This window comes from Triturus cristatus, chromosome 8, assembly GCF_964204655.1.
Source record: "Triturus cristatus chromosome 8, aTriCri1.1, whole genome shotgun sequence".
Lineage (NCBI taxonomy): Eukaryota > Metazoa > Chordata > Amphibia > Caudata > Salamandridae > Triturus > Triturus cristatus.
The window spans coordinates 206,509,639-206,533,455 of NC_140591.1; the positions used below are offsets into that span (position 1 = coordinate 206,509,639).

The 23,817-nt window shown below is 44.2% G+C and overlaps 1 protein-coding gene across 1 annotated transcript in view; it reads left to right on the forward strand.

Annotated features, from left to right (window-relative positions):
* GART (phosphoribosylglycinamide formyltransferase, phosphoribosylglycinamide synthetase, phosphoribosylaminoimidazole synthetase) overlaps positions 1 to 23,817 on the forward strand; it is a 250,057-nt gene that overhangs the window by 179,434 nt on the left and 46,806 nt on the right. Inside the window, exons 17-18 of the mRNA XM_085621375.1 lie at positions 16,989 to 17,192; positions 19,617 to 19,763. Of these exons, the coding sequence (XP_085477501.1) occupies positions 16,989 to 17,192; positions 19,617 to 19,763 (351 nt within the window). The remainder of the gene's footprint in view (positions 1 to 16,988; positions 17,193 to 19,616; positions 19,764 to 23,817) is intronic.

Here is a 23,817-nt window from a genome sequence, read left to right on the forward strand (position 1 = left end):
TCTGCGCGAATTAAATAAATGTATTGTACCACAATACCCTGTGGTCCCAGATATCTCGTCATTACTAACAGCTATTGACTCAGAAGCAACGTTCTTCACTGTAATTGATCTCAAAAATGCTTTCTTTAGCGTCCCAATAGATCCGGAAAGTCAATATCTGTTCGGATTCAGTTTAAATGGACGAAGTTTTAAATTCACACGCGCACCTCAAGGATTTACAGAAAGCCCCAGCATCTATAGCCAAGCACTGAAACGAGAACTTGACAGTATCCACATGCCAGTTAACACTGCCTTGCTTCAATATGTCGATGATCTATTGATCACCGCCCGAAGCGAACCTGAATGTGAAACAGCGTCACTGACGGTTTTAAAATTTTTGGCTGACAAGGGACACAAGGTGTCTCCTTCTAAGCTGCAATTCTGTGTCCAGCGAGTTGTTTACCTTGGGCACTCGCTGTCCAAGGAGGGAAGGCAGCTTACATCCGACCGCATCCAGTTAATTGCTAACATGTCACCACCCAAGACACAAAAGGAGGTGCGGGCTTTTATAGGCCTCACTTCATACTGTAGGCAGTGGATCCCTCAATATGCATTTCTAGCAAAACCACTCATCCAGTTGACAACACAGGAGGCAGCCACATCGACTGTCCTCCCTTGGTTTCCAGAACATACACACGCCTTTGAAAGCTTAAAGAAAGCTTTATGCCAAGCACCTGTCTTAGCAACACCATGTTACAGTAAACAGTTTACACTCTTTGTTACAGACGCGAAGGTACTGCCTTGTCAGTACTCACTCAGGAACAAGCAGGATCACACAAACCATGTGCTTATTTCTCTAGTACATTAGATCCAGTAGCTCAGGCTCTTCCTGCGTGCCTGAAATCGGTGGCAGCAACAGCTTTAGCAATCAGACAAAGCGATGCCATAGTGTTAGGACATCAATTGACAGTACAAGTACCACACGCAGTAGAGGTTCTTTTGAACCGCACACAAACACAACACTTGACCATAGCGAGACTCACCGGTTACGAATTGACATTATTTCAGCCACACATAGAAATCAGACGTTGTAATACGTTAAATCCTGCCACACTGTTACCAGTGGGCGGAACAGATCCATTGGCACATGATTGTGTCGAAGTCATTACTATCACGACGAAACCCAGACAAGACTTGACAGATATCCCTTTGTCAGATCCAGACTTGACATTGTATGTAGATGGGTCATGTATGAGAACAAGTACAGGAGAGTTAGTGGCCGCTTACGGAGTCACAACAGACACTGAAGTCATTGAAACAAATTGTATTAACACTTTGTCAGCTCAAGCAGCAGAGCTCATCGCTCTGACACAAGCCTGTATTCAAGCCAAAAATAAGAAAGTCAACATATACACAGATTCACGTTATGCATTCGGAGTCGTCCATGACTTCGGCGTACTGTGGCGAGAGAGAGGTTATTTAACTTCTCACGGTGCCCACATCCAACACGGACCCCTCATTCAAGCCCTATTGGACGCGATTCATCTACCCACTGCAATATCGATTATGAAATGCAAAGCTCATACAAAAGTTACCGATATCATTTCTCAGGGTAATGACCTAGCTGACAGAACAGCTAAACAGACTGCTCAGAATCAGACTCTCACAACTGACATGACAAAGACAATAGTTCAGACACTAACACATTGCATGACAGTTAAGGATCCCGCCCTTGATGTAATTGACATACAGACACATGCTACACCAGAAGAAATAAAGAAATGGACTGAATTAGGAGGGATCCAAACGGATCAAGGATGGATGACGAAGGAAAAATCTATATGGTTTCTTCCCGACTCCATGGTTCAAGTCATCATTAACACAATACATAGTCCAGCGCACCTAGGAGAAAAAGCTATGCTAGACAGCATTCAACACATTTGGTTCAACAAACACTTGCGAGCAGCAGCGAAACAAAAAGTTCGTACCTGTATGATATGTTGTCAGTTCAATCCAGGTAAAAGCGTCCCCGTAGAGCAGGGTGGATTTCAACCTCCCGATCATGCTTTTGAAGTCCTCCAGATGGATTATATCCAGATGGAACGATGTCGAGGATTCAAATATGTTCTCGTAATTGTCTGTGCTCTTTCCCGTTGGACAGAAGCCTACCCGGTTTCAGATTACACTGCCCCGACTACTGCCAAACAGTTAGTTCGAGAATTCTTCCCACGGTACGGTTTACCACGTGTTGTCTACTCAGATAACGGCCAGCCGTTCTCATCCGAACTAATGAAACATGTTTCCCTTTTGTTAGGCTACCAATGGAAATTCCACTGTGTCCGACATCCCGAGGCAGCAGGTCTCGTGGAACGTCATAATCAAACCCTGAAAATTAGATTGTCCAAAATATGTAGAGAAAAGGGTGTCGATTGGATAGTAGCCTTACCAGTTGCGCTCTTTTACATGAGAATGGTAGCACATTCTGGAACAGGGCTATCCCCGTACGAGGTGATCTTCGGTAGACCACCAAATATGTGGGGGACGCCTATACCTCGCAAAATCACTGATGTTGACTGTAATATGCTGACAGATTACCTGGCTTCCTTGATGTCTGCACTACAATCTTGTCGTTCACAGGTAGCCGCAGCTTTTCCCGATAATACTGAGGTGAAGCCCCATGACGTGGTTCCTGGTGACCTGGTTCTGGTCCGGAATTTCGACCGGAAGACCCAACTGGAGCCTAGGTGGAAGTCGCCGAAGCTAGTTCTACTAACTACAAGGACAGCCGTGAAGATTGAGGGTCGTAAAGGGTGGTTGCACTCGAGTCATATCAAGAAATTTTATGGATTACCATCCAGTGTGAATACTCAACCTTGTATTCCCTCACAGACAGACTCAAAGCTCCCCTTGGTTGAGCAGTCAAAACCAGAACTTTACAAACTAAAATTGAGGTCTAGCAAGTCAGACAATTTGATTGTTTAAGTCCTCTCCAAGGTGAATCGGTTGAATTTGTCTCTGACATGTATCCTCTAGACCGGAATAGAGAAAGAAATCAACAGATGCAGCTTAAAAAACATGCGTATTGTAAATCACTTCGTAGTCACTGCACAGTAACATTATTAATTTCGTTTTTTCTAAGTCTTCTGATCATTATTTCTAGCATACTATTGCACATGTATTACCCTATTCTTAAGCGTGCTTACAATGTAACTACAGAACATTCTTTTAGCGAATTACCTCCGCATGAGTTGTCCTACAGATTTGCGCTGCGCAACAACACATTCATTAGTATGTTACATCATTCCCATCAGACCAGCAATGCCACAAATTGTTGGATATGTGGCCGACTCCCTCCCTATCAAAACTATAAAGGAGTTTTGCCCCTCTTTCCATATCCGTTCACACATAATGGCTCCTGTGGAGCATGGTTTAGTTTGATTAATTCCCTAGATTCAAATTCCGCAGTTTATCAAGACAACTGGGTATGGGGAAACCTGAACCTAGTTTTGCTTAAAGTCTGCTACCCTAACAAGGAGGGACTTCCCAAAAGAACAGGAACTGATCTAGAAAATGAAGTATATGGATTAGGTAATTTTACACTTAACCTCATGATCCTGAACGTTGAATCTGAAGCTACACCAATCTTGCCCGCCATGTCAGTATTCCCAGTAAAAGGGGAATTATGTGTAAGAAAGAATGGTTCCATACACATGGGCCATAGTAAATGCACCACTGTAATAAAATTCAGTGATCAAGGCAAGTCTACATTTAGAGCTTCCCATCATTCCTACTTCATATGTGGCCAGACCGCATATATATGTCTACCTTTAGATTGGGATGGTACCTGTTACATAGCATTCCTTCTGCCACCTGTTTTCCTAGCTCATCCTGATTATCATAGAAATACCCATTTAGTACACAATAGACAACAGAGAGATCTTCCAATTGTCGATTACACTGAAACAGCATGGGAACAATATACAGATTTCAATAAAGGTTTCTTTCCCTATATAGGTACAGTCACTAATAGTAAGCTGATACGTAGATTAACTAGAACCCTTGAAGCAGTAGTGAACGAGACTACTTCCGCCTTAGGCAATTTAACAGAAGAGCAGTCTGCTATGCGGATTGTTGTGCTTCAAAATCGTCTTGTCCTTGACGTCATCCTGGCCGATAGGGGCGGAGCTTGTAGGGTCATCGGATCAAGTTGCTGCATTTTTATACCAGAAAATTCGCCGTCCGTATATAAAGCCATAACCCGCCTTCATAAGATTATAAGCCAGATACACCAGAGTCCAGGCACCTGGACTTGGTCCGGTTGGTTCTGGGGCGTGTTGTCAGCCTGGGGATGGAGAATACTATCCTTCCTAGGTATTGGCTTTCTCATACTATTCAGTTGCTGCTTATGTCTACAATGTGGGCCAGCGATTTGTGGTCTGTGTGCCACATCGTGTATCCCACATCCAAGTTTTCGTTCAAGATCCCGGAAGAAGAAAGAAGAACAAATGATGCTATATGAACAGATCGATGGATTGATGAAGATCGATATCTCCTGAGGGTCCGTAGGGGACAAGGAGGGAATGAGGAAATATGAATTTTGTGATCAGTTATGTCCCCTATCGTAGACCCCAACGGCTCCATGTGCATGCTATAAGTACATGTATGTTCCCTCCAGTTCCAGTTTTGAAGACGCAAATACATGTGCGTCCACCGTCAACATGTCCTCTTTCAGCTTCGCCATGAATGGGTCAGATATTCCATTCCTAAGTATGAAAGGCAACCGACTTTATGTGGTTCACTTTCCACATTTTACAGATTCAGGCGAGTAGGCCCTGAATTCTGTCATCAAGCCTTTTCCTGCCTTCTGCCTCTGAAAGCTCCAGTCTGAGCCTGCATCTGTATCCATGAACTTTGTCCTACTCCCTGCGCGGCTAACGGTGCCTGATCCAGCATATTGCCTGCCAAAAACTGTATTTCACCTTCAAGATTATCTGCTCCGCTCCTCATCCGATGCATTCCTGTCTAGCAGCTTAGGTAAACATTCCTCCAGCTACCGTGCAAAGGGCCAGGCCTCGCTGTCCTCATGCAAGTAATTCATAGGCCCCGTTACCATGGAATATTCCTACCCCCTCGCATCTCATGTAGACACTTAGACGCTTGTACACGCACCAACAGTCAGTATAGAATAGATTCTATCCTAGAGACCTTTCCTTTTGGATAACACAGTTCTTTAAACATAGGATATTAGATATGATTTGGGATTAGGTTGACATGACCCCCAGACTTCTGTCTCCACATGTAGAGCTAAATGTCAAGTCCCCTTCACCCTCTAGTTGCACGTCAATCACACGTCATGCGGCTGCGCGCGCATCTCTGCCAAATATTTCTGCTGACATTGCAGGATTCTTTTATGGATCCACCCACTTGTGACATCATGTATAATGACGTTTATTAAATTACGCCCATATGACCGCCTCTATTAGTTACGTATGCACAGTTTATCTGTATTATCAGCTGTTACGCCTCTTGCATCTGTTTCACTGTAATGCATTTTCCTATAAAACCGATTATCTGTCAATAATGTATGCCCTTCCTTCCTGAACTTTCGTGGTGATGGAATAGAAGCCTGCAATTCGAATTGCATTCCTTTGTATAGGAATAAAGCCTTTTAAAACCTCTAATACCACGGATTCTGCCTCTTATATTTACTGAGTTATTCTTACTAGACTTTACCGCATAAAAAATAGTACCGGTAATGAAATATTTACCACAGTACTCTATGGCTTCCCTGGCACTTACAACACTAAGGAATAGACCCTAATATTGTAGGGGCATACCTCCTCATGCAAATATGCTCAAGTCTTTAATATAGTGTACCCTGCCTTAGGGCTGGTAAGGCCTGGTAGAAGGGTGACTTATCTATATCTTAGGCAGTGCAAGTTGGCATGGCTCACAGTGTGCCATGTCGACTTTGTGGGTTTGTCTGCACCAGGCCATGCATGCTGCAGTGGCAGTCTGCATGGCTTAGGTGAGAGGTCCCTAGGAGACCCTCTTCAGTTCCCATGCCCTAGGTGCCATTTACTTGGGATTTACAGAGAGTCTGAAACGCGAATGGTGGTACAGTTTTAGGGAAAGAATACTGGTACAGGGAACCTGGACAGTAGGGACCCAGTAGTCTACAGTCAAAGATGCATCAAAAGCCAGGCAAAAGTGTATGTGGGTGGGTACTGCAACAGAACCCTTTTTTCTCACATGTGCTGTCCTTAAAACTACCCTACCCTTCCACTGCCCCTAGGCCGAAAACCCTGCCCGCCATAAAAGAAACTACCCGGCCTAAAACTGATACCCGCCCCTAATCCCCCCTCCCCCCACTCCCCCACCCCCAAAACCAGCTCCAGCTCTTACAACACGACCCCCTGTCCTGAGCCCTAAAACCTTGGCGCTCTTCCAAAAACTACCCCGACCCCTCCCCGCCTAGAACCCTAAAACTGACCCCATCCCTAAAAACTACCCTGCCAAACCTGGCCCCAGACCCACTTACCTGTCCGCTTCCAGAGCTTCCTGTTCCGAAGCGTCCTCTTCTTTCTGCCCATCTGAACACTAGAGTGCCATCTGGTGGGTCAGACAAGTGTGGTTATGCTTGCGGAAAGCGGCATGCATGGCTCGGCCCGCTTTGTAAAGGCAGTTTCCCTCCACTGGCTAGTCACTGCTGAGTGGACTACTGTTTTAAAGTTGATGCAGAGCGTGTTTATCTACAGCCAATCATGCTATGAGTGGATTATTACTTACCCGGTCAGTGTCTGTTCTTTGCATGTAGTGCTGTAGATTCATATGCGTTCACCCTCCTCCCCGGAAGCCAGTGTTTGTTAGAGATATCTTTAACTTTACATGTCTCTCTGCCTTCATGTATGGTCACTATTCTTTTATACTTACTGCTTCATGCGTTCTCTCACCCCTTGGGCGAAAACAATTTAACAATGTTGTCAGTTCCCGTGTGCTTCCAAGACCAGAGAAGGAGTCACTGAGATCTTGTGACTTGAAAGATTTCTTCGTAGAGAAACAAGTTGCAGTCGTCCAACGCTGCACACTAGAAGGCAGGTTTTAGCACAGCATATGAATCTGTAGCATTACATGCCACAAACAGATGCTTGCAGGATAAGTAACATAATCCTTCGGCCGCCTACCGCTTTTATTGATCATGAATCTGTAAACATAGTCCCTTCATTTAAGACTGTTGCCATACAGTATGTGTTTGTCTAAATTAACTCTTGCCGCTGTCTCTCATTTACTTATTTGTTGGTGACCCGTTGAAATATACAGTGATTTGAAAAAGTTTACATTTTACCTTTACCCATCCCTAACACCTAAAATCACCCTACCTGCTTTTACCTCTGCCCACCCCGGACCCTCACATACACCTTAACTCCCTTTAACACTACCCACCCCAAACCCTAAAATCGTCCTTACCTCCTTTACCCACCCTGAGCCTTCAAGTCACACATACCTCCCTTTACCTCGACCCACCATGAGTCCTCAAGTCACCCTCACCTTCCTTTACTTCTACCCACCCTGAACCCCCAAGTCCTCCGCAGCTCCATTTACCTCTACCTACCCCCAGACCTCAAGTCACCCTCACCTTCCTTTACCCACCCCAAAACCTCAAGTCACCCTCTCCTCACTTTACCTCTACCCCACCCCTGACCCCCAAGTCATCCCCTCCCTTAATCCCTACCGACCTCTGAGCCTACAAGTCACCCTCCCATCCCTTTAGCACTTCCGACCACTGAGCCCTCAAGTCACCCTCACATACCTTTTATCTTGATTCAGCCTTGAACCCTCAAGTCACTCTTAACCCTATCCACCACTACCCACCCCGAAACCTCAGGTCACTCAACTCCCTTTACCTCTACTGACCACATACCCTCTAATCACCTTAACTTTACCTCGTCCCACCCGGAACCCTCAAATAATCCTCACCTTTCTTTACCTCTACCCACCCTAAACCCTCAAGTCACCCTCATCTCCCTTTACCTCTACCCATCCATAAACTCTAAATTCGCTGTTTCTATATAATGTAAAAGATAAATATTTTTAAATACTTACTGGCATGGTACTTTACCTGCATGGTTAAGGCTATTTCCCCTCAGACAGGACACATCCCCGCCCCTTCCTTAAACATTCTCCTTCCTTCACCCTAGCATCCCTAAATGTTTTGTGGGCACTGTTAATTGTAGAGAACAATGAGAGAGCTAGGGAGGCAAGGGTGCGTCCGTATCCCCTGTTATATATATGAGTTTTATCAAAAATGGACGAACCCAGTGGTGTTGGTACGATCACTGGCAAGCAGTGCTTGGGAACCCACTAGGTGAGTAAAAGGCCCCTCACACACCAACCTGGTTGGTGTCATGCTTCATCATAGGGGCCCCACCCGGGTGGCCGAGCGCCTCCCGGTTGTGCTGCAACGCCTGACTACAGCGGAGCTGGTGTGGTGTGATAGTGTGATGTGGTGAAAGATTAAAAATACCTCTGAGAATCCTTGCCGAGGTAAATTTATTGATGGCGGCTCAGGATATATTAAAATTAAAATTATGTGAAGCAACTACGAAAAGGATTAAATTTCTGATAGTTGACTATGTGGTCGGTCTACATGTTTCAGCCCACCTCAGGATGTGCGGGGCTTTCTTCAGGACCAGAAAGTGCAGTGAGTGGCAAAATAGAGCCACGTGAATAGTGAAATTTTTTAAAAAAAGGTAATTTACCTACACACTCTCTAAGGTGTGTGGAAACGGTATCGGCTCAATGGCAGACACCGCAGCGAAAAAAGACCTGTGGGAAAGAAGAACACAATACACAGACACATATAGCAAATGATGCTAGGATTCGCAACAAATATAAAATGCAATCTTTTACTGACTGTGAAAGGATCAATGTTAGCAAACGGTCGCACAAGTGGCAACACACACTCTGTGACATGCGGCTATTGGTTGGTGCTACACGATGTCAAGTGAATGAGCGGGCGGAATACGCCCTATGTGAGCTATCGGTGAGGCCAGCAGGGGGCGTGTGGACTGTCCTCGTGGGGTGCCTGGTTGGTGAAGCAGGCAACTTGAAACGGTGATGCCGTGTAGCCACTGGCTAGAATGGTCGGGCTAGATCGCAACGAGTGAGCGATGGTGCGATTAGCATGTCAATGGGCTGTGCTTGTACCAAACTGAGTGTAGGGTACAGTGGTGGGGCGATTACCCCTGGGTGGCGCGCTACAAATAGAAAATAAAAATAAGGAATAAGGAGTATTACACTATGGCTGAATTTTGATCGCTGATCAGGAAGGGGAGGAGTGCGCTCCTCGTAACACAGATTCTGCGGAAGAACGAGATAATGTCAGGCAAGGGCATATTAGAAGTAGATAGCCTGGAAGAGCCAGCAATAAGCAGCGCGCGTCACCTTACTTGGTCAGGAAGCAGCACCCGCATGGCACCTACTGTGGTCTCCCGGTTCCTGGATGGTATGGAGTCCAAGATTATGGGAGAATATAAGGGAACAGGGGCCATTGCGTACGTGCTGAGGGTCCAGTGATCGCGGGAGGGGCAGAGCAGTCTGCGCATGTGTCAGAAAGGAATGCTAATTGCACGCGAATGCGGGATGGAGGCTGTTAGGGGGGGGGCAAGATGGCAGCCACTCCTATGGCCGGCTGAGCTGGGCTAAGATTCTCTCTCCTGCCGAGCATCACTACACTGGGATGCTTACCTGAATTTCTCGCTGTAAGCTTGCAGACATTGACTCGAAATCCCTTTGTGCTGTGACGGTATGCTGTGCCGACTCACGACGTTCCTCGATAGACGCCTCTCCCAGCTACTTCGCGCTGCGTCCCTGGTGCGCGGCTCTGCCTCGTCTTTTGGTGTGATCTTCGTGCGGAGACTCGCAGTAATGCCTCCGAAAGCCCCAAGATCACAGGCGCGGTCTGCCCTGGTCTCCGCCGCACTTGCAGGAACTGGCGTTGGTCGTGGAACATCAAGTCGACCCGCAAAGATGCCTTTGCCTGCACCTGTAGTAGATGGAGCCTCGGAGTTAGTGGATACATCCGGAGGCGATCTCTTGGCCGAGGGAGCGGCTGCAGTTCCTTTGGTCAGCACCAGCACCGGGACTCACAAAACAGGTCAGACCATCCCCAGTATGTTCTGCAAGGCAGGCGAGCAGTCAAAAACACCGCAAATTGTTCGGGGGAGACAGGATAGAGCAGCTGCTGTGGCGGCAACAGCGCTGATTACTAAAACTATCACTAAACCCGCTAAATCTATCGCAAATGGTTTAAATGGCTCAAACGTTCCTTCTGCCCCTGCAGTCCTTTCAGCCCCAGAGGTTATTGCTTCTAATCACTTAGCTGTGCCTATCTCATCAGCTAGTTCTGTTTCTGCTTTGGTTTCGGTGGGACCCACTCAATCAGAAGGCATTCTGGGAGCTGTAGTTCCAGCAGATGCTATTTCGGTCAGCGGTATTGGGGAGGTAAGCTCAAATCTGGATGGCCCTCCACAATATGTACCCCAGTCTGTACGGGTTGAGGCCGATGCCGCAGATACATTTTACTCTCTCTCAGACCATACTATGTCCTCAGAGGAGGAGGGCGATCCTGCAGAAGGCAAGGACTGGTCTGATGCTAGTGACCCAGGGGACTGGGATAGTAACAAGCCTGTACATATAGTTAATGGAACAGTTCGGAAATCTGTAAGAGCCCCAGAGCAGGAGCGCTTGGAAGCAGGCTCCCTAACTTGGGATTACTCGTTTTCTGGACAGACCCCATCTGTTGATCCCCCTGGGCTACCTTCCATAGATGCTATTAACCATGGATCAATTCCAGGCTCTCCTCCAACGGAAATCACATTGGCAGTGATTTATCAATCCATAATGGCCCATAGGGAAGAGTCAAGGCAGGAAAGCGCTCGGACACAAGGGGCTTGTCGTCGTCTCCAGAATTCCATACGGCGGGTCGCAAAAACTTGTACCGAAATCGCCACGAGAGTAGGCGAGGCCGAGGAGAGAATTTCTACGTTAGAGGACGATCTAAGTTCACAAAAAAATTTAACTGCGACTATTCAGTCACAACGGGAAGACATTATATGGAAACTCACGGATCTTGAAAATAGGGCACGTCGGAACAACCTCCGGGTCCTTGGTGTTCCTGAAGGGATCGAGGGATCAGACACTCGGAAATTCATTGTCGAATTATTTACAGAATCATTCCCAGAGATTCAGCAGTGGGATTGGGGGACAGAAGTGCTACGTGCTCATCGTTATCCATTTAAGCAGAGTGGGGGTTCTAACCATGTTTCGGATAAGCCAAGAGCTATCCTCATTTGTTTAAATAATTTTTTGGCCAGGGAGAAACTTTTTGATTTGGCACGCCCAGATAGAAAAAGGTCTGCCAAGGGATGTCAATTTTTTGTGCGCCCTGATTTCTGTCCTGTTACAGTCGAGCGAAGGTGGCACCTCCGTCAACTAATCACTCCCTTTCAGTCAAAGGGGGCTCAGGCATTTTTGCTTTTTCCTTCAAAGCTCAAGGTTATTTTTAAGGGCCAAGTTAAGTTTTTTCAATCCGAAGTGAAAGCTAAGGATTATTTGGATTCATTATAAGGAAAAGCATGGCTTGACTTGTGGTGATGTGCAGCTGGTGTTTATTATAATATGATCAAGGCTGGTCCCTCTATAAGTCTCCCCTTCCCGGACCTTTGCCTGAGATCTGATAACGTTTATGTTTGAGTTTCTTATTTTGGCCCTCACTGGTTTTACCTATTGCACAAGATTTATAAATGTTGTTGTTGAAGTCAGGAGTCAGGAGAAAGCAAACTATAGGAGTATCTTCCTACATACAGTGTGGTGATGGCTTCCAGGAGTGGGAGTCTTGCCGGCTCCTCCATTGCAAGGGCTAAGGCCCTGTTGCCCTTTGTAGGGGTTGGTGTGGGTGGGGGTGGTGGGGTGGGCGGGTGTTTTGGGTGGAGGGGGGTTATTTTTAGTATTAAAAAATGCTTGTGGTTCAACTTAGTTATGTGTAGTTCAGTATTTTTTGATGGATTCGACACAGAAAAGGTATTTGTTGGTAGTCATTTAAAGTCAGAAGTTTATTATCATAGTGCAGGTATCTGTATATACACCGAATGGCGCAAGAAAAAATTAGGATAGCTCTCTGGAACATCTGTGGGCTAAATAATGGAAGGAAAAGGGCTCTGTTCTCAAAGTTCTTGTCAGTTTTACGGCTCGATCTGATCTGTATTCAAGAGACCCACATTCCCTGGAATGAGCGGGGTATGCTTCGGATACCTGGATTTGAATTAATTGGCTGCTCTCGTCAAACTTCTAAGATCACGGGGGTGGCGGTCTTGGCACGACGAGGTCTTTGTTCTTGCAGAAGGACCAGTCAAGATGGTGCAGGCAGGTGGGTGATTGTGGAGGTAATTCTAAACCTTAGGCCTTATACAATATGTACGGTTTATGGGGCAAATTTAGACGATCCGGCAGTTCTGCACCACCTGAATACTGAATTAGCTCTGTATCCAAACCCTATCTTTTTCTGTGGAGATTTTAATATCAATTTAGCGGTTAGTGTTAATTTATTAACGGACCGAACTTATTTTGGGAAAAAGCCCAGGGTGTTTAGGGCATTACAAGCTTTAGTACAAGAGCATTACTTGTTAGACTGTTGGCAGTTCCATAATCAATTATTAGACGGATTTACATATTATTCGGCCCCACACAATAAAATGTCCCGGCTAGATTATTTTTTTATATCTGAACAGTTGGTTTCGTCATCATCCATATCATTGCATACAAGGGTATTATCCGATCACAATTTACTTATTGTGGAGTATACTCTCCCACAGAAGGCACCAGAATTTAGGGCTTGGACGTTCGAAAGAAAACTGCTGACAGAACAGGCCTATATAGACCATATGACGTGCCGGATTAGTGAATTCTTTGATTTTAATGTTGGCACAGCCTCTGAGAACGTGGTGTGGGATTCATTCAAGGCGGCCATGAGGGGTGAGACTAGGAGTTTCTCCTTCTTCCGTCGAAGAGTAGCCCAGCAACAAATTTACGAGCGCTTGGCAATTTTAAGCACAGTAGGGACAGAACTGATTGAAGCTGTAAGTGAAGGTAGAGCCATTACGCAAATTCATGCCAAAATAGCTAAGACGAGGGCCTCTCTGCTGGAGTTTTTCGGTCAGGATTTAGCCGCTAAATTCTTGCAATATCGCTCCGAGATGTTTGAAATGGGAGAGCGGTCAGGTAAGGTTCTGGCAAAGAGACTTCAGCAGAAGGGGCTGGCTAATTATGTCACTAAGATACAGAACCCACAAGGTCAGCTTTTTGAAACCCCAGAAGGGATCCTTGAGGTATTTCAACAGTTTTATAAAAATCTTTACAAGGAAACTAGTAATTGCGTTGCAAATTCCGACCAGCACGTTGCAGCCTTTCTGGCCAGTATTCCAACGACCCAACCTACCGATCAACAAAAAAGCGTCCTTTCGGCCCCCATCGAATGGGAAGAGGTTGAGACAGCAATTGGAGCACTGGCCAATGGCAAAGCAGCAGGCCCTGATGCAGTCCCATTAGAGTTTTATAAAGTATTCACTCAGGAGATTCGTTGGGCTCTTCTCTCAGTTTTGAGGGCTGCACAATCTGGAAGTATCCCTGAGTCTTGGACTCTGACCAACATTATTTTTTTTAAGAAAAAAGATAAACCCGAATTGGATCCTGCCTCATTTAGGCCTATCTCACTTATAAATTCGGACAATAAAATTTTTGCCAAGATCCTATCATCTAGATTGGCTGCTATAATCACTCCTTTGGTCTCGCTACGCCAGCATGGTTTTATCCCAGGCAGAGATACAGCAAATCACGTATCTCGAGTAGTGGCATTATTGGACTGGGCCCAGGCAACATCATCACCTGTAGGGGCGATCCTGCTGGATGCTGAAAAAGCGTTCGACAGGGTCGCTTGGCCTTTTCTATGGGCGGTCCTCAGTTGGAAAGGCCTCGGCCCTGAATTTATCCATGCAGTCCAATCTTTGTATACTACTCCTAAAGCCACTGTCTCAGTTGCTGGGCTTGTTTCTAAGCCATTCATAATAGGAAGGGGTACTCGCCAGGGCTGCCCGTGCTCCCCTCTCCTTTTTGCACTGTATTTAGAACCCTTTCTATATTTAATTGAGAAAGCGCAGGATATACATCCAGTTACGATTCATTCAACGGATTATAAGGTTTTAGCTTATGCCGACGATATTGTTGTTCTGACTTCAGATGTTTCGTCTGCCTACACGGCAGTTAAAATCATAGCAGATCAGTATGGAGCCTTTTCAGGCTACAAACTTAATGTCGCTAAGACTCAAGTTATCCAATCTACAGCTATGGGCCCCTCAGATGCCCCGATAGTGCAGTCTGCAAAATATCTGGGTGTATATATTACAGCACATGTAAGTACTATCCCAGATTTAAACATTTTGCCTATAATTAACTTGGTAAAAACAATATTGGCAAGGCTGGACAATCTCCATCTCTCCCTTTATGGCAGATGCAATGTCCTTAAGATGTTGATTCTGCCTAAATTCTTATATATTTTTAGAACAGTACCCTTGGAGATGCCTCATTCCAGCTTAGTTTTGGCAGATAGAATCTGCAGCAGGTTTCTTTGGGGTTACAAGCAGCCCAGAAGGGCGGCTAAATGGATGTTCCAGTCTCGCACACGTGGTGGCTGGGGGGTCCCCAGCTTGTTATTTTATTTCTGGTCTTCAATGATTCAATACTTTGGGTTACCATTGTTGGGAGACGCCGCCGGCCCCTCTCTGGCCTGTAGGCCCTCAATTTTTGAAATTGGGTTGGGTGAAGATGTTAAACGAGTCTTAGTTCGGGTTTTAGAACCAAGTTATTATAAAAGAACTAGGTTTAAGGTCATTTGGTCTATGTTTTCGGTATGGCCTAAGGTCCGTCGTAAATTTTTAGTTCCTAATATTAATTTTTATACACCCTTTTCTGCAGCCCGGCTACTGCCAGCAGTCTTTCAGGATCAAGTCACCTTTAATTGGTCAGCTTTAGGATTAACTGTGCTTGGTAATTTAGGATACGAAGGGAGGCTGGCCTCTTTTGCATGTCTTAAGGAGAGGTATCTGCTTAATACATCTGACTTCTTTAAATATTTACAGCTCCGTAGCTTTATAGAAAGAAGCAAATTGAAGTCTGAAGGACTATTTGGGAAGATAATGCTCATAGAACTTATTGCTAAGCGTTCTAAAATTGGGGTTATTTACCGCCATTTACTCACAAAGCTCCCTGACAATATTTCTGCGTCTACAACAAAATTAGAAGTCAAATTTGGTACAACAGGAATAGATATAGTTACCTCCCTGGAACTAGCCGGTAGGGTCCTCATTTCTGGCAGTCTACGCTCTCAGTGTTGCATGGCTCTATTTGACCTTTATTACACGCCAGCCAAGATATCTAAGTGGGCGGGTTGTGTGGGGCATTCACTCGTTGCGATCTAGCCCGACCATTCTAGCCAGTGGCTACACGGCATCACCGTTTCAAGTTGCCTGCTTCACCAACCAGGCACCCCACGAGGACAGTCCACACGCCCCCTGCTGGCCTCACCGATAGCTCACATAGGGCGTATTCCGCCCGCTCATTCACTTGACATCGTGTAGCACCAACCAATAGCCGCATGTCACAGAGTGTGTGTTGCCACTTGTACGACCGTTTGCTAACATTGATCCTTTCACAGTCAGTAAAAGATTGCATTTTATATTTGTTGCGAATCCTAGCATCATTTGCTATATGTGTCTGTGTAATGTGTTCTTCTTTCCCACAGGTCTTTTTTCCGCTGCGGTGTCTGTCATTGAGCCGATACCGTTTCCACACACCTTAGAGAGTGTGTAGGTAAATTACCTTTTTAAAAATTTTTTCACTATTCACGTGGCTCGATTTTGCCACTCACTGCAGTTTCTGGTCCTGAAGAAAGCCCCGCACATCCTGAGGTGGGCTGAAACATGTAGACCGACCACATAGTCAACTATCAGAAATTTAATCCTTTTCGTAGTTGCTTCACATAATTTTAATTTTAATATATCCTGAGCCGCCATCAATAAATTTCCCTCTGCAAGGATTCTCAGAGGTATTTTTAATCTTTCACCACATCACACCACACCAGCTCCGCTGTAGTCAGGCGTTGCAGCACAACCGGGAGGCGCTCGGCCACCCGGGTGGGGCCCCTATGATGAAGCATGACACCAACCAGGTTGGTGTGTGAGGGGCCTTTTACTCACCTAGTGGGTTCCCAAGCACTGCTTGCCAGTGAACGTACCAACACCACTGGGTTCGTCCATTTTTGATAAAACTCACTGTTAATTGTTACATGCCCTTCAGTATGTTTGGCAGGCACCTTCGCCTCTTTTACCGTTTCCCCCCTCTCCCCACACACCTTATGCTTTAGATATCGCCTGAAACCGCGCATACGCGGTTGGTTGCAAGATGTTTAGTTTACTTACAGGCCCCTAGAAGCCCTTGTTGCGTGCCATGGGTGGCTTTATTGTCACTGTCATTTCTTGCTTCTATTTGGTCAGAGAGTGCAGGCTTCACTTCATTGCCGCATGTTTGTTCCTGCCCTGAGACAGTCTCACAGATCAGCTATTAGACCACCCCGCTGTTTCCACTGTTCCCCCATCAATCTTGATTGTGCAGTACGACTGGGACCTAAACAGTGGTTATTGTGCACTCTGGTCATGTTTTGTGTACCCTACTTTTGTGTGATTGATGTCTTGTATTTATCGATATACTCACATTTTGACTGTTTAACGCCTTTGCTAAATTAAAAAGCGCTTTCAGATTGCCTAGCTCATTTGTGACTCAATAAATAGAACACTTTAGCTCAAGTGGTTTGTGATTGAAATAATAGTTGTGGCAGCCTAAATATAGGTAACTGTAGTGTAAGAACTTTGTTTTATATTGCTACTCGCTCTATGTTGCAGATGCTCTGTGTTGGAAGATACCTAATATTTTCTCCTGGCTGCAAAAAGAAGGTGGCCTGTCGGAGGAGGAAATGGCTCGGACATTTAATTGTGGAATTGGTGCAGTGCTCATTGTGCAGAATGCGATGGCCGAGCAGATCCTGAAAGATGTGCAGAAGGGCGAAGAAGCTTGTCTTATTGGATCTGTGGTTTCCCTTCAGAAAGGTTACCATGCTCTTCTTACTAAATTAGTGCATTAATCATATTTGTATACAAACATGTCTAAATTTCATTAGTCATATTGGAAGTAATCATGCTGAAATGGAATTTACAAATGTCATCTCGAACAGTTCAGTCTGATTATTTTTCTTAGGCCTTCAGTAGCAAATTGCATTTTCTGCATGGTCACTCTAGATATTTTGCCTTTTTAAGTCCAATGTAAATGATGCCTTAAGTGAACCCATGGCCTGAAAAGTTAAATGTCACATGGCATGGAAAGTTAAATGCAAAACACACAAGATGATGGATGGAATGTTGCACATTGGCAAAACATTCACCCCCAGTCACAGATCTGGGTTTAATCCATCGTTATTTTGCTCACTCTGCCACCCCAGTTCAGACATGGCCATATGCAAATCAGTCTAGACCCTGTGCCTCAATGGAACAGTCCAGCCCGAACTGCCAAGTCATGTTTTCACCAAATCAGTCTTGACCCTGTGCCTTAAATGGCATATTTGGGCTGCAGTGTGTATTTACACCAAGTGCTTAGTTTGTGAAAGAAAGAATGCTGGTGCCAAAGCTCTGCTCCGAAGCTGGCAGCCAATGGAAATAAACAAAGTTGACCGGGTTTGAGGTATAACAAATAAGGCAGCGGATTCTGTAAGGAGTCTTTATTTGAAGAAATTCTTCATTCTTTATCAACAACACAAAACTGGCCAACATGTGTTTCTCAACATCAAGGTCGCTCCATCAGGGCCTCTAACAGTACCTACTCAGTACAGCTACTATAATTCATATATACAAATAGGATGTCAAAACAGACCGTCAACTTACCCCAATTAGAAGAAAGAGAATCAAGAAGGTAACAGAAACAAAGTCAAACCAATATTAGCGATTGGAAAATCAAATAAACAAATCTTTTAGTTACAAATTTTATTTTGTGAAAGACAGAACCTACAAATTGAAATTATAATCACCACATTAGCGCTCAGGACAAATAACCAGTGTATAGTGAAGAGGGGAAAAAAGAACACAACAGATAACTGTGTCCATAACTGTGAATCTTTGCCTGTGTTATCAGATAACATGAGCACAAGAGGTGGCACCGAACTGAAAGAAGCGATCAAGCCCAATCCACTCTTTCAAGAGGCAGAATAAAAAACGTAACTTCCAGATATAGGAAAACAAAGTGCAATTTGTTCAGAATAGCACTATACACCCCCCTCCCCCCCCCTGTTCAGGAGCATTTAAAGACAACCCACATTGCACTGCATGTTTCCTAAAAAGAATAATTCGAGGTTAGCGTTTAGATTCATTTTCAGTACCAATTTTCATTCCACGTTGGTTATTATGATCTAGAGATCATCCAGTTTTATATCGACTAGAGTATATCAGGATATTCATACAGTTAACAGATCTGTAAAGCAAAAAGAGCCATTCTACACCGTCATTCTCCGGATCAGTGGGCTAACCTAAGGTTCTAGAGATTAGGGAAAATTACATGATAAGCCTCATACTTAAAAATGATTCTCATTTATAACCAGACTTTATTATAGGGTGGATTTAATGTTTAAATATATTCAAGTGTTCTTGTCATTTTATCAGTGAAACATAAATGGAAAACAGCACAGAGCACTTACTAGGCACGTAAATTATGAGACTTATATTTCAAATCCTGTCTTATGATGATTTTGGTTGAAATTAATGGAAACTGTTTCATGAAGACTGCGTGCCATTGACTGTGGGAGCTATTAAAGACCATAATCTACTTAATGAGAAACGATCACAAAATACCAATTAAAATCTGAGTTGGAAAAAGTTTGTTGACTATGTGATCACTTTATCGCTGCCTTTAGATACGCAAAATTAATGTAGAAACTTTTCTTCAAACTTTCAAACCGCTGTTTACAATATATTTGTTAGCCCTCAAACCCGGTCCACCTTGTTAAGGTTTAGGACCTCTGTCATGATCTTTACTTGGACTGCTCTGTCCACTCTCATGAAATCCTCAAAATCCATCTTGAGCTTAAAGAGCAATGTGTGATCTGTAAGTCTAACTTTCTGAGTTGTGTTTTAAAATGCTTACACAGCTCTTTGTGTTGCTTTTACGTGGATCAAGAAAGAAAATGCTTATTGGCATGCAACTTGGGCACTCAAACTGGTATGCTTTTTCCTTCAAGCTCATGCCTTGATTAGCTAAAGCAAGCATTTTCCTTGTTTATATTGCAAAGATAAGACACCTACTCATGAGAATATCAAGAATAAAAATTCTATTTCAAGATGCTCCCCTTAAACGTACGGGATAACCCAAATATGCGAAAACATTTAAGACACTGACATTAACATTCATTAATGATAAGTTGTATTTTTAACCCTAAATAGTTAATGTTTTTGTATTTGTTTTAAATGTATCCCTTTTATGTTTTTAAGGCTCTAAACCGGTAGAAATTAAGAATCTACTAAAAGCTTTAAAAATGACTGAGTCGCAGTCGTTAAAGAATTTGCCAAATGAGAGTCCACTCAAAGATGGAAGGCCAAAGAAGTCTGTGAAGGTGGCTGTTCTCATATCTGGAACCGGTAAGGTTTTAGCTTTATTCAATCATAGATGAGTTGCCATTGTATGTACTTACAAACATAAAGGAAGAAACATTTTTATTTATTTAAACAATGTTGAAAATGTAACAGATTACTTCGAAGTATTTGCGTACCATATTGCACTTTTGAAGGGGAAACATTCCTTTGCAGTTCCACCATTTTATGTCTAACTAGTTATAATTTGGAGTTGCTGGGAAATGTGTTTTTTGGTTTTCAGAATAAATTGTCATAAACACAAAATATTAAGAGGCAGGACCTTTGCAGTTTAGCTTTTCACCTGTTTCTGGAAACTACTGCAACCTTCTGGTTGCACTCAGTACTGCCTTTTAAAATACAAAGAAAAAAAAGATCAATTTAGTAGCTTGTTTGAAACACTTTCCATGTCCACCACCATTCTGTGAGAATAATGCACTCTTCCAGTATATAAAAAGGCGTAGATCTGCACTTGCAATTACACCTATGCACAGATTTGCCTATTTTTCCTGTTCATAAAGCTTCTCTGAAGAATGCTTGAGAAACTGCCCCAGTTGCATCTTTTCTAGGCGTAGTCCTAAGAAGTTATGCTTTTCAATTGTAGGTCTTAACTACAGACCACCTTTGTTTTTATTTTGCAATATATATCATATACTCAAAAAATATGATACTGTATTTTGATTGGATGACATATCTTTCCACTGCTGACATCATGTGCATTAGGAGTATTCCCTCTCTCTTTCTCTCCCAGATGTCCTCCTTGCGCATCCCACTCTATTGCCCAAACAACATTCTCTTTCTCCCAGCCCTTGTTTGCTTTTTTTTGCCACCTGATGCTCTGTTAGCAGGCAGCTATGTTAAAATGTTTTACTAACAATACCATGATGGCAACCTATCTATAATGGATTTTATTTTACTTGGACAAATACCATTTTAAGATACCTGCTGTGGATGTGAATACATATGTGGTGGCCATTTTTTTAACAGGATTTATTAAAATAAAACAAGGCGTATCAATGGCAGACATCTTTGCAATGCATTTGTGTATTTTGCTTTATTTTACAAACCGTCTATACAATGAGAGACATGGACGCACACACATTCATAGCGGATATATAACACAAAAAGCATTGGCAAAGCCCGTAAGGTTCATGACTGAGAATGTTTGTTTTGTTTGACTGTGCCATTTTTCTAGTGTGGGATTGTCAAGAACATCTTTTGAGTTCCTTGCAGTCATACTAGCACATGTGGCTGTTTGAATGTGGCCCGATGATTCACTTTGCTCCAGTCCTTGATTAATTTTACAGATTGTTTTCTTTAGTGCATTATCTTTTTATAGCTCCTATTCTGTAGGAAGGAATAGTCTCTCAAATTGGAAGGTATTTATTTAAATGGACTACGTTTATATACATCATAATATGTTCAGTAACTGCTAACTGTAAATGTCTTCTCGCTCAGTCACCCTTATGCTGTCATCTGTCTGAGGTAAGCCACTCTAAATGCTGAATGCTGATTGTCAAGTTTTTTTCCTTGAGTGAACTAATGATATCCAATTGCCTTAGTCACGTATCTGCATGGTACTCAATCACACATAGCCATTTGTTTATTAGTGTTACCTCCTTGCACCCTTTCATTCCACACCATGCGTGTAGTGGCAAGTTCTTTTAAGCCCTCTAACTTAGAAGCTCCGTACTAGTGAGCCAAGAGAAGGTTCGGACCTGGTGTTATATGAATGGATGAACTTCCAGCCAACACTGCCTTTTGAATGTTACCAGGTCAACCATCATCTTTTCCCTAAATCTGCAAGGAATAATGCACTATGTCCGCCCTTTTGTGGTGCTCCTATTTCTCTACATATGCATCCAGTATCTTAGTGTGGAATGCTTCCAGTATTTATGTGTAGGAAAAGTATTGTTTGTGGCATGTGTAGCTGTAGATACGCATGCTATGCATACTCCAGCCTTCTAGTGTTGGGCTCAGACATGTACAACTTGTTTTTGTTCAAAGAAAGTCCCTTAAGCAGCATTGGACATGAACATCAGCTCCATCTTCAGATTATTTTTATTCTGCTGTTGGGTACAGACATGCTTTGTTAAGGCTCTGAGCTAACGCCGCGTTGCAATATTTGTCGGGCCTTTTGAGTTCCGTCAACAGCTTCTGCATCTCATCGGGCAGGGTCGCGGCCTATTCGGGCCTTTCTTCAGTGTATCTCGCCTTCGAGAATGGTCGTAGCGTGATGGAAAAAACACCTTTCCAATACTGCCCACAGTGCCACTTCAAGTACTTGTGGACAGACCAACACACAGTCTGTAACCTGTGTCTTTCCCCGGAACACAGTGAGGCTTCCTGCTCCGCCTACCTCGCCTTCAGGTCCTATAAGACCATCCGCAACAGTCAGGATCGACGCCTTGCACAACGTGCGATGGAGCAGAAAAGGGACAAGGAGATCCCCGATATCATCGGGGAAGACATTGAGAGGGAGAAAGTTGAGGAGGAAATCGATACCAGGCAGACAGTAGTGTATAGCCTGAAGCCAGAGTTGCAATTGGAGTCAGATGAGGCAAATTTCCAGCTGACTTCGACACAAAGATATGGCGCACACGTAGTGACAGCCTCAAACTATAGCACTCACTGCCCCTCTAGAGGGAGGGCTTCGGGCCCTCACTCCCTGTCGACTGTCAACCGAAAGATTCGGAATTGGCATCAGTCCAACACCAAGTCAGCGCCTCAAAGCAAAACTCTCATCAGCGTTGACTGCATCATTGACGTCCGCAGGCGTATAAACGCCAAAAGACACCTTGGAGCCAAAACATCTATCAGCGCCAAAACTCGTGTTAGAGCTAAAACATCTATCTGCACCAATAGCCATATCTGCAACCAAACAAGCTCGAAATCGGCATCTGAGTCTAAGCAACCACTAATGGGCAAGCACAGTTCAGAGCCCAAACAAGAATTGGGCTCCAAGACACATTTGAGGCAGATGCATCTGGCAAAGCATAGTCCGCCCTCGACATCGGACTCAGTGGTGGAGCAACCTATTCTGGAACGGCTGCAGGAGGAGCTGGATTCTTGGCAACGCTGTCTTTGAATTTATCCTCTTATGGGGATAATCATTGCCAAGCCTCCACTTCAGGTCTAGCAAACTCTTCCTCGAAAAAGACAGCTCACTTTTGAGGAACAACTAACAATGGAAATACCACCACCCAAGCAGAAGAGACAGGAGAGGGGTACAAAACCCATACCACAGCCATCTGCTCTAACTCCTACACCTCCACCACCACCTCCTCCTCCACCACAACCCCAGTCACCACAGGGTCTTACCATTCATACTGTGGGAGGGCAGCCCACCCTGTTTAGATTTTGATAATCCTCCCTATCCACAAGAGGACCCATGGGAGGCTTATGAGGTAGTACCTCCGGGACCCAATGACCCGGATTTATACCCTGCGAAACCTTTTCCCCCTGATGATACCAACTCATATTACAAGCTTATTAAAAGAGCAGCACACTTTCAGTTCCTGCCCATGCGTATGGGCATGGGCATGCTAAAACCAACACAAAAAGTGTTTTAAAAGCCTGTAAAGGCTAGACAAGAAATGCAAACCCTCTTCTACTGACCCACCCCATACATTACTGGCCAGCTAGTTGTACATGATGCACATAAAAGAGCACATACCCAGAGAACTGGAGATGTCCCGCCCCCAAACAAAGAGCAAAAAATATGTTGCTGTTGGAAAGAGGGTTGCCGCACTGTCAGCAACCCATTGGTGTATTGCCAATTTGGTGTGACTCCTAGCACGTTACGATTGTGCTCAGTGGGATGAGATGGAGGAGCTCATACAGCACTTACCAGAGCAATATAAGCAGAGGGCACAATAATTTGTTTCAGAGGGCCAGACAATTTCAAATACATTTATTAAGGGAATTAATTCTAGCATCCTTGTGAGGAGGCATGTTTGGCTTAGACTCTCTGGATTTAAGCCAGAGGCTCAAAAGCACATAATCAGCTTGCCATTTGATGGAAAGCATCTTTGTGGGCCGCAGATTGATCAAATAATTGAAA